The 12333-nt window shown below is 43.7% G+C and overlaps 1 protein-coding gene across 1 annotated transcript in view; it reads left to right on the top strand.

Moving 5' to 3' along the window:
• The window catches only part of LOC134921064 (uncharacterized), a 125286-nt gene extending 113421 nt beyond the window's left edge, over positions 1-11865 (top strand). Inside the window, exon 5 of the mRNA XM_063920571.1 lies at positions 10255-11865. Coding sequence (XP_063776641.1) covers positions 10255-10988 — 734 coding nt within the window. The 3' untranslated portion in view covers positions 10989-11865. The remainder of the gene's footprint in view (positions 1-10254) is intronic.
• Positions 11866-12333: the final 468 nt, after the last annotated feature.

The raw sequence follows: 12333 nt of genomic DNA on the forward strand, positions 1-12333 counted from the left end.
ATGTGTTTTTATGGTGGAGTATGTCTGATCTACCATACAACTCATGTGTTTGCTTTCAGAATGAAGTAACCAGACACATTTGCCACAAACAGGCATATATATGTATTTAAGTTATGAGGGATGATGTTGCTAGTAGTGATGAGCACCGGAAATTTTTCGGGTTTTATGTTTTGGTTTTGGGTTCGGTTCCGCGGCCGTGTTTTGGGTTCGAACGCGTTTTGGCAAAACCTCACCAAATTTTTTTTGTCGGATTCGGGTGTGTTTTGGATTCAGGTGTTTTTTTCAAAAAACCCTAAAAAACAGCTTAAATCATAGAATTTGGGGGTCATTTTGATCCCAAAGTATTATTAACCTCAATAACCATAATTTCCACTCATTTTCAGTCTATTCTGAACACCTTACACCTCACAATATTATTTTTAGTCCTAAAATTTGCACCGAGGTCGCTGGATGACTAAGCTCAGCGACCCAAGTGGCCGACACAAACACCTGGTCCATCTAGGAGTGGCACTGCAGTGTCACGCAGGATGGCCCTTCAAAAAACTACTCCCCAAACAGCACATGACGCAAAGAAGAAAAAAAAAGAGGCGCAATGAGGTAGCTGTGTGACTAAGATAAGCGACCCTAGTGGCCGACACAAACACCTGGCCCATCTAGGAGTGGCACTGCAGTGTCACGCAGGATGGCCCTTCCAAAAAACACCCCCCAAACAGCACATGACGCAAAGAAAAAAAGAGGCGCAATGAGGTAGCTGTGTGACTAAGATAAGCGACCCAAGTGGCCGACACAAACACCTGGCCCATCTAGGAGTGGCACTGCAGTGTCACGCAGGATGGCCCTTCCAAAAAACACCCCTTAAACAGCACATGACGCAAAGAAAAAAAGAGGCGCAATGAGGTAGCTGTGTGACTAAGCTCAGCGACCCAAGTGGCCGACACAAACACCTGGCCCATCTAGGAGTGGCACTGCAGTGTCACGCAGGATGGCCCTTCCAAAAAACACCCCCCAAACAGCACATGACGCAAAGAAAAAAAGAGGCGCAATGAGGTAGCTGTGTGACTAAGATAAGCGACCCAAGTGGCCGACACAAACACCTGGCCCATCTAGGAGTGGCACTGCAGTGTCACGCAGGATGACCCTTCCAAAAACTACTCCCCAAACAGCACAAGACGCAAAGAAAAATGAAAGAAAAAAGAGGTGCAAGATGGAATTGTCCTTGGGCCCTCCCACCCACCCTTATGTTGTATAAACAGGACATGCACACTTTAACCAACCCATCATTTCAGTGACAGGGTCTGCCACACGACTGTGACTGAAATGACGGGTTGGTTTGGACCCCCACCAAAAAAGAAGCAATTAATCTCTCCTTGCACAAACTGGCTCTACAGAGGCAAGATGTCCACCTCATCATCATCCTCCGATATATCACCGTGTACATCCCCCTCCTCACAGATTATCAATTCGTCCCCACTGGAATCCACCATCTCAGCTCCCTGTGTACTTTGTGGAGGCAATTGCTGCTGGTCAATGTCTCCACGGAGGAATTGATTATAATTCATTTTAATGAACATCATCCTCTCCACATTTTCTTGATGCAACCTCGTACGCCGATTGCTGACAAGGTGAGCGGCGGCACTAAACACTCTTTCGGAGTACACACTTGTGGGAGGGCAACTTAGGTAGAATAAAGCCAGTTTGTGCAAGGGCCTCCAAATTGCCTCTTTTTCCTGCCAGTATAAGTACGGACTGTCTGACGTGCCTACTTGGATGCGGTCACTCATATAATCCTCCACCATTCTTTCAATGGGGAGAGAATCATATGCAGTGACAGTAGACGACATGTCCGTAATCGTTGTCAGGTCCTTCAGTCCGGACCAGATGTCAGCATCAGCAGTCGCTCCAGACTGCCCTGCATCACCGCCAGCGGGTGGGCTCGGAATTCTGAGCCTTTTCCTCGCACCCCCAGTTGCGGGAGAATGTGAAGGAGGAGATGTTGACAGGTCGCGTTCCGCTTGACTTGACAATTTTGTCACCAGCAGTTCTTTGAACCCCAGCAGACTTGTGTCTGCCGGAAAGAGAGATCCAAGGTAGGTTTTAAATCTAGGATCGAGCACGGTGGACAAAATGTAGTGCTCTGATTTCAACAGATTGACCACCCGTGAATCCTTGTTAAGCGAATTAAGGGCTCCATCCACAAGTCCCACATGCCTAGCGGAATCGCTCTGTTAGCTCCTCCTTCAATGTCTCCAGCTTCTTCTGCAAAAGCCTGATGAGGGGAATGACCTGACTCAGGCTGGCAGTGTCTGAACTGACTTCACGTGTGGCAAGTTCAAAAGGTTGCAGAACCTTGCACAACGTTGAAATCATTCTCCACTGCGCTTGAGACAGGTGCATTCCACCTCCTATATCGTGCTCAGTTGTATCGGCTTGAATGGCCTTTTGCTGCTCCTCCAACCTCTGAAGCATATAGAGGGTTGAATTCCACCTCGTTACCATTTCTTGCTTCAGATGATGGCAGGGCAGGTTCAGGCGTTTTTTGTGGTGCTCCAGTCTTCTGTACGTGGTGCCTGTACGCCGAAAGTGTCCCGCAATTCTTCTGGCCACCGACAGCATCTCTTGCACGCCCCTCTCGTTTTTTAAATAATTCTGCACCACCAAATTCAAGGTATGTGCAAAACATGGGACGTGCTGGAATTTGCCCATATTTAATGCACACACAATATTGCTGGCGTTGTCCGATGCCACAAATCCACAGGAGAGTCCAATTGGGGTAAGCCATTCTGCGATGATCTTCCTCAGTTGCCGTAAGAGGTTTTTAGCTGTGTGCGTATTCTGGAAAGCGGTGATACAAAGCGTAGCCTGCCTAGGAAAGAGTTGGCGTTTGCGAGATGCTGCTACTGGTGCCGTCACTGCTGTTCTTGCGGCGGGAGTCCATACATCTACCCAGTGGGCTGTCACAGTCATATAGTCCTGAGCCTGCCCTGCTCCACTTGTCCACATGTCCGTGGTTAAGTGGACATTGGGTACAACTGCATTTTTTAGGACACTGGTGAGTCTTTTTCTGAGGTCTGTGTACATTTTCGGTATCGCCTGCCTAGAGAAATGGAACCTAGATGGTATTTGGTACCGGGGACACAGTACCTCCAACAAGTCTCTAGTTGGCTCTGCAGTAATGATGGATACCGGAACCACATTTCTCACCGCCCAGGATGCCAAGGCCTCAGTTATCCGCTTTGCAGCAGGATGACTGCTGTGATATTTCATCTTCCTCGCAAAGGACTGTTGGACAGTCAATTGCTTGGTGGAAGTAGTAAAAGTGGTCTTACGAGTACGACTTCCCCTCTGGGATGACCATCGACTCCCAGCAGCAACAACAGCAGCGCCAGCAGCAGTAGGCGTTACACGCAAGGATGCATCTGAGGAATCCCAGGCAGGAGAGGACTCGTCAGAATTGCCAGTGACATGGCCTGCAGGACTATTGGCATTCCTGGGGAAGGAGGAAATTGACACTGAGGGAGTTGGTGGGGTGGTTTGCGTGAGCTTGGTTACAAGAGGAAGGGATTTACTGGTCAGTGGACTGCTTCCGCTGTCGCCCAAAGTTTTTGAACTTGTCACTGACTTATGATGAATGCGCTGCAGGTGATGTATAAGGGAGGATGTTCCGAGGTGGTTAACGTCCTTACCCCTACTTATTACAGCTTGACAAAGGCAACACACGGCTTGACAAATGTTGTCCGCATTTCTGTTGAAATACTTCCACACCGAAGAGCTGATTTTTTTGGTATTTTCACCAGGCATGTCAATGGCCCTATTCCTCCCACGGACAACAGGTGTCTCCCCGGGTGCCTGACTTAAACAAACCACCTCACCATCAGAATCCTCCTGGTCAATTTCCTCCCCAGCGCCAGCAACACCCATATCCTCCTCATCCTGGTGTACTTCAACACTGACATCTTCAATCTGACTATCAGGAACTGGACTGCGGGTGCTCCTTCCAGCACTTGCAGGGGGCGTGCAAATGGTGGAAGGCGCATGCTCTTCACGTCCAGTGTTGGGAAGGTCAGGCATCGCAAACGACACAATTGGACTCTCCTTGTGGATTTGTGATTTCGAAAAACGCACAGTTCTTTGCTGTGCTTTTGCCAGCTTGAGTCTTTTCATTTTTCTAGCGAGAGGCTGAGTGCTTCCATCCTCATGTGAAGCTGAACCACTAGCCATGAACATAGGCCAGGGCCTCAGCCGTTCCTTGCCACTCCGTGTGGTAAATGGCATATTGGCAAGTTTACGCTTCTCCTCCGACAATTTTATTTTAGATTTTTGAGTCCTTTTTTTACTGATATTTGGTGTTTTGGATTTTACATGCTCTGTACTATGACATTGGGCATCGGCCTTGGCAGACGACTTTGATGGCATTTCATCGTCTCGGCCATGACTAGTGGCAGCAGCTTCAGCACGAGGTGGAAGTCGATCTTGATCTTTCCCTATTTTTGGAACATCAACATTTTTGTTCTCCATATTTTAATAGGCACAACTAAAAGGCACCTCAGGTAAACAATGGAGATGGATGGATACTAGTATACTTATGGATGGACGAGCGACTGCCGACACAGAGGTAGCTACAGCCGTGGACTACCGTACTGCGTCTGCTGCTAATATAGACTGGATGATAATGATATAAAAAATATATATATATCACTACTGCAGCCGGACAGGTATATATTATATAATGACGGACCTGCTGGACACTGTCAGCACTGCAGACTCCTAAAGTAAGCTACTAGTATCAAGAAGATAGAAAAAAAAACCACCACAGGTAGGTGGTATACAATTATGGATGGACGAGCGACTGCCGACACAGAGGTAGCTACAGCCGTGTACTACCGTACTGCGTCTGCTGCTAATATAGACTGGATGATAATGATATAAAAAATATATATATATCACTACTGCAGCCGGACAGGTATATATTATATAATGACGGACCTGCTGGACACTGTCAGCACTGCAGACTCCTAAAGTAAGCTACTAGTATCAGGAAGATAGAAAAAAAAAAAACACCACAGGTAGGTGGTATACAATTATGGATGGACGAGCGACTGCCGACACAGAGGTAGCTACAGCCGTGGACCACCGTACTGCGTCTGCTGCTAACATAGACTGGATGATAATGATATAAAAAATATATATATATCACTACTGCAGCCGGACAGGTATATATTATATAATGACGGACCTGCTGGACACTGTCAGCACTGCAGACTCCTAAAGTAAGCTACTAGTATCAAGAAGATAGAAAAAAAAAACACCACAGGTAGGTGGTATACAATTATGGATGGACGAGCGACTGCCGACACAGAGGTAGCTACAGCCGTGGACTACCGTACTGCGTCTGCTGCTAATATAGACTGGATGATAATGATATAAAAAATATATATATATATCACTACTGCAGCCGGACATGTATATATTATATAATGACGGACCTGCTGGACACTGTCAGCACTGCAGACTCCTAAAGTAAGCTACTAGTATCAAGAAGATAGAAAAAAAAACACCACAGGTAGGTGGTATACAATTATGGATGGACGAGCGACTGCCGACACAGAGGTAGCTACAGCCGTGGACTACCGTACTGCGTCTGCTGCTAATATAGACTGGATGATAATGATATAAAAAATATATATATATCACTACTGCAGCCGGACAGGTATATATTATATAATGACGGACCTGCTGGACACTGTCAGCACTGCAGACTCCTAAAGTAAGCTACTAGTATCAAGAAGATAGAAAAAAAAACACCACAGGTAGGTGGTATACAATTATGGATGGACGAGCGACTGCCGACACAGAGGTAGCTACAGCCGTGGACTACCGTACTGCGTCTGCTGCTAATATAGACTGGATGATAATGATATAAAAAATATATATATATCACTACTGCAGCCGGACAGGTATATATTATATAATGACGGACCTGCTGGACACTGTCAGCACTGCAGACTCCTAAAGTAAGCTACTAGTATCAAGAAGATAGAAAAAAAAACACCACAGGTAGGTGGTATACAATTATGGATGGACGAGCGACTGCCGACACAGAGGTAGCTACAGCCGTGGACTACCGTACTGCGTCTGCTGCTAATATAGACTGGATGATAATGATATAAAAAATATATATATATCACTACTGCAGCCGGACAGGTATATATTATATAATGACGGACCTGCTGGACACTGTCAGCACTGCAGACTCCTAAAGTAAGCTACTAGTATCAAGAAGATAGAAAAAAAAACACCACAGGTAGGTGGTATACAATTATGGATGGACGAGCGACTGCCGACACAGAGGTAGCTACAGCCGTGGACTACCGTACTGCGTCTGCTGCTAATATAGACTGGATGATAATGATATAAAAAATATATATATATCACTACTGCAGCCGGACAGGTATATATTATATAATGACGGACCTGCTGGACACTGTCAGCACTGCAGACTCCTAAAGTAAGCTACTAGTATCAAGAAGATAGAAAAAAAAAACACCACAGGTAGGTGGTATACAATTATGGATGGACGAGCGACTGCCGACACAGAGGTAGCTACAGCCGTGGACTACCGTACTGCGTCTGCTGCTAATATAGACTGGATGATAATGATATAAAAAATATATATATATCACTACTGCAGCCGGACAGGTATATATTATATAATGACGGACCTGCTGGACACTGTCAGCACTGCAGACTCCTAAAGTAAGCTACTAGTATCAAGAAGATAGAAAAAAAAAAAACACCACAGGTAGGTGGTATACAATTATGGATGGACGAGCGACTGCCGACACAGAGGTAGCTACAGCCGTGGACTACCGTACTGCGTCTGCTGCTAATATAGACTGGATGATAATGATATAAAAAATATATATATATCACTACTGCAGCCGGACAGGTATATATTATATAATGACGGACCTGCTGGACACTGTCAGCACTGCAGACTCCTAAAGTAAGCTACTAGTATCAAGAAGATAGAAAAAAAAACACCACAGGTAGGTGGTATACAATTATGGATGGACGAGCGACTGCCGACACAGAGGTAGCTACAGCCGTGGACTACCGTACTGCGTCTGCTGCTAATATAGACTGGATGATAATGATATAAAAAATATATATATATCACTACTGCAGCCGGACAGGTATATATTATATAATGACGGACCTGCTGGACACTGTCAGCACTGCAGACTCCTAAAGTAAGCTACTAGTATCAAGAAGATAGAAAAAAAAACACCACAGGTAGGTGGTATACAATTATGGATGGACGAGCGACTGCCGACACAGAGGTAGCTACAGCCGTGGACTACCGTACTGCGTCTGCTGCTAATATAGACTGGATGATAATGATATAAAAAATATATATATATCACTACTGCAGCCGGACAGGTATATATTATATAATGACGGACCTGCTGGACACTGTCAGCACTGCAGACTCCTAAAGTAAGCTACTAGTATCAAGAAGATAGAAAAAAAAAACACCACAGGTAGGTGGTATACAATTATGGATGGACGAGCGACTGCCGACACAGAGGTAGCTACAGCCGTGGACTACCGTACTGCGTCTGCTGCTAATATAGACTGGATGATAATGATATAAAAAATATATATATATCACTACTGCAGCCGGACAGGTATATATTATATAATGACGGACCTGCTGGACACTGTCAGCACTGCAGACTCCTAAAGTAAGCTACTAGTATCAAGAAGATAGAAAAAAAAACACCACAGGTAGGTGGTATACAATTATGGATGGACGAGCGACTGCCGACACAGAGGTAGCTACAGCCGTGGACCACCGTACTGCGTCTGCTGCTAATATAGACTGGATGATAATGATATAAAAAATATATATATATCACTACTGCAGCCGGACAGGTATATATTATATAATGACGGACCTGCTGGACACTGTCAGCACTGCAGACTCCTAAAGTAAGCTACTAGTATCAAGAAGATAGAAAAAAAACACAACAGGTAGGTGGTATACAATTATGGATGGACGAGCGACTGCCGACACAGAGGTAGCTACAGCCGTGGACTACCGTACTGCGTCTGCTGCTAATATAGACTGGATGATAATGATATAAAAAATATATATATATCACTACTGCAGCCGGACAGGTATATATTATATAATGACGGACCTGCTGGACACTGTCAGCACTGCAGACTCCTAAAGTAAGCTACTAGTATCAAGAAGATAGAAAAAAAAAACACAACAGGTAGGTGGTATACAATTATGGATGGACGAGCGACTGCCGACACAGAGGTAGCTACAGCCGTGGACTACCGTACTGCGTCTGCTGCTAATATAGACTGGATGATAATGATATAAAAAATATATATATATCACTACTGCAGCCGGACAGGTATATATTATATAATGACGGACCTGCTGGACACTGTCAGCACTGCAGACTCCTAAAGTTAACTACTAGTATGAAGAAGATAGAAAAAAAAAAACCACCACAGGTAGGTATACAATTATGGACGAGCGACTGCCGACACAGAGGTAGCTACAGCCGTGGACTACCGTACTGCGTCTGCTGCTAATATAGACTGGATGATAATGATATAAAAAATATATATATATCACTACTGCAGCCGGACAGGTATATATTATATAATGACGGACCTGCTGGACACTGTCAGCACTGCAGACTCCTAAAGTAAGCTACTAGTATCAAGAAGATAGAAAAAAAAAACACAACAGGTAGGTGGTATACAATTATGGATGGACGAGCGACTGCCGACACAGAGGTAGCTACAGCCGTGGACTACCGTACTGCGTCTGCTGCTAATATAGACTGGATGATAATGATATAAAAAATATATATATATCACTACTGCAGCCGGACAGGTATATATTATATAATGACGGACCTGCTGGACACTGTCAGCACTGCAGACTCCTAAAGTTAACTACTAGTATGAAGAAGATAGAAAAAAAAAACCACCACAGGTAGGTATACAATTATGGACGAGCGACTGCCGACACAGAGGTAGCTACAGCCGTGGACTACCGTACTGCGTCTGCTGCTAATATAGACTGGATGATAATGATATAAAAAATATATATATATCACTACTGCAGCCGGACAGGTATATATTATATAATGACGGACCTGCTGGACACTGTCAGCACTGCAGACTCCTAAAGTTAACTACTAGTATGAAGAAGATAGAAAAAAAAAAACCCACCACAGGTAGGTATACAATTATGGACGAGCGACTGCCGACACCGAGGTAGCTACAGCCGTGGACTACCGTACTGCGTCTGCTGCTAATATAGACTGGATGATAATGATATAAAAAATATATATATATCACTACTGCAGCCGGACAGGTATATATTATATAATGACGGACCTGCTGGACACTGTCAGCAGAATGCGTTTATAGAATAAAAACACCACACGACGAGTGTTTAACTTTTTCAGGCAGACAATCACAATATACTGGTGGTCACTGGTCAGTCACACTGGCAGTGGCACTCTGGCAGCAAAAGTGTACACTGTTAAATATATGTACTCCTGCTATAACTGCTCCCCAGTCTCCCCCACAATTAAGCTGTGTGAGCAGTGAGCACTCAGCACAGTCAGATATACATAGATGATGCAGCACACTGAGGCTGAGCACAGATATGGTATACTGTGTCACTGTGTATCGTTTTTTTTCAGGCAGAGAACGGATTATATTAAATAATAATAAAACTGCACTGGTGGTCACTGGTCAGTCACTAGTAAACTCTGCACTCTCTGAGTACTCCTAAGCTCCAGTAAATCAAGTGTCTCACTCTCACTATCTATTTCTATTCTAAACGGAGAGGACGCCAGCCACTCTCCCTATCAATCTCAATGCACGTGTGAAAATGGCGGCGACGCGCGGCTCCTTATATAGAATCCGAGTCTCGCGATAGAATACGAGCCTCGCGAGAATCCGACAGCGGGATGATGACGTTCGGGCGCGCTCGGGTTAGCCGAGCAAGGCGGGAAGATCCGAGTCTGCCTCGGACCCGTGTAAAAAGCGTGAAGTTCGGGGGGGTTCGGTTTCCGAGAAACCGAACCCGCTCATCACTAGTTGCTAGGCAGGATATCTGAAAGCACCAGTCAATGACATGTGTTCCATGTTTAGTGCTTTGTTATAATTTCTCAAACATATGGATAACTAACAGATAAATGTTTATAATTTCAGCTTCTAGTCCTGGTACCAGCATCCCTACGCAACACCAGCTACACAGTGACATGGATGAGACAATCATGTTAGAAATGCAGCCATTAAGCCAAGGAATCAGCCCCCCAGCACCTGTGAGTACACCACCACAGCAAAGCACACCACCACCACCACAACACAGCCCAACAACACCAGTAACACAAGGCCCTGATCAAGTGTTTTGGAACATTTGGGCTAGACAGCAGGCCACTAATGAAGATTGCCTGCGTAGGCAGACACAAATGTTTGCAGGCCTACCATCTCACCTCAGAAGAATCATAAGAAATATGAGTAGACAAAATGAACAAACCACGAGAATTGGCAATACCATGGAAATCATGCATGCAGACATTACACATGTCATGGGCAACTTACAGCGCATAATGGAAGAACAGCACAGACAACAGAAAAGCTATATCAACATTTTAGAAAACAATCAAAAGATCAATGAATCTATCTCCAGAAATGTAGACAATCAAAATGCTGCAACATGTGAACTCAATGCCACCATCACTAACCTCAATGAAACACCCAGATCCCTGCACCAACAGCAACCAAGCAGCAGTTCTGGTATGACTACTCCAATTATAACGCCAGTGTCATCACCACCAAGGCGCTCCACCAGAGCACGCCAACATGACAGTGGTAAAGGCAAAGGCCAGGACAAGCAGACACCCAAAAAAAAGTTAAAATATAAACCACAACAATTTCTTTAAAGAGAAGTAAAATAAAAAAATTAGTAAGTGTATGTCAGAATAGATATAACACTTAGCTCCTTGACAATTTGTACAACATCATTAATTATAACTGGTACAAACAACAACAGGAAATTTGTACGCACATTTATTCTTTACCATCTTTGTATTTTTTTGGAGGAGGAAAATGTTGTTTGAGCTGCACATAGATGTTAGCATGAAGAAACCAGACCACTTGATTTTTTTCTAATCATTACTCTTTCTAGATTCCAATCATTCTCATCTCATGCAGACACAATAATTGGCAGCCAGGCAGAATGTCTTTAGCATGAAGAAACCAGACCACTTGATTTTTTTCTAATCATTACTCTTTCTAGATTCCAATCATTCTCATCTCATGCAGACACAATAATTGGCAGCCAGGCAGAATGTCTTTAGCATGAAGAAACCAGACCACTTGATTTTTTTCTAATCATTACTCTTTCTAGATTCCAATCATTCTCATCTCATGCAGACACAATCATTGGCAGCCAGCCAGATTCATCCATGACCAATGCAACTTAGAATGTGAATTAAAACTGTTTTAAATTTCTTCTGTAGACGACTTTACAAGAAAAACACAATAGAGTTGGATAAAAGTGTCCTAATTTGTTGGGGAAATTTTTTTAAATTTCAGGGCCAAAATGAATGACATTATTGTTGTTGCATGTTTGTGTGTGTTAAAAATGAGTTATCATATTAAAAAAACATGAGGCAGAACAAACAAAATGTGAAATATTTGAAAGTTTAACACTAATGTGTATAATAATGGATATATGTTGAAAAATGTGTATTGACTTACAAATCTCCAAGTTTACTCCAGCAAACATAAGGCAATAAATTATTTTGGATGAGACAAGTTTGTGTCCCTTTTATAGGCATCCTAATTCAGGTGTGCATGATTTGTAAGTGCCAACACATGTAAACACGCCTGAAAAAAGCAGGTCTATTTTTTTGCTGTTTTCTTTTACGTTTCACAAAATAATATGACCGCAATTGATCACTCAGAGACTAACACCCAAATACGAATGAATAGTGAATACCCGTGTTGTATGAAATAACAGCTGCGTTTGACCGATGGTCTATTCATTCGTATTTCTGAACTTTGTCATTCAAACCATTACGAATAGCCCAAACACTGCCGAGATTTGTGCTTAGTGAATTCCCGTATTGGGACTTAGAGAAAAAAACACTAATCGGACAAACTCGGATTATTAGTAAATATAGGCCCAGGACTGAGGAACAATAGAGAGACTGCCCGGGAAGTTGTGTCTATCAGAGGAACTAAGTGAGTATTTTGTATATTTGACTATCTATCTATCTATCT

This window comes from Pseudophryne corroboree, chromosome 1 (genome assembly GCF_028390025.1).
Source record: "Pseudophryne corroboree isolate aPseCor3 chromosome 1, aPseCor3.hap2, whole genome shotgun sequence".
NCBI lineage: Eukaryota > Metazoa > Chordata > Amphibia > Anura > Myobatrachidae > Pseudophryne > Pseudophryne corroboree.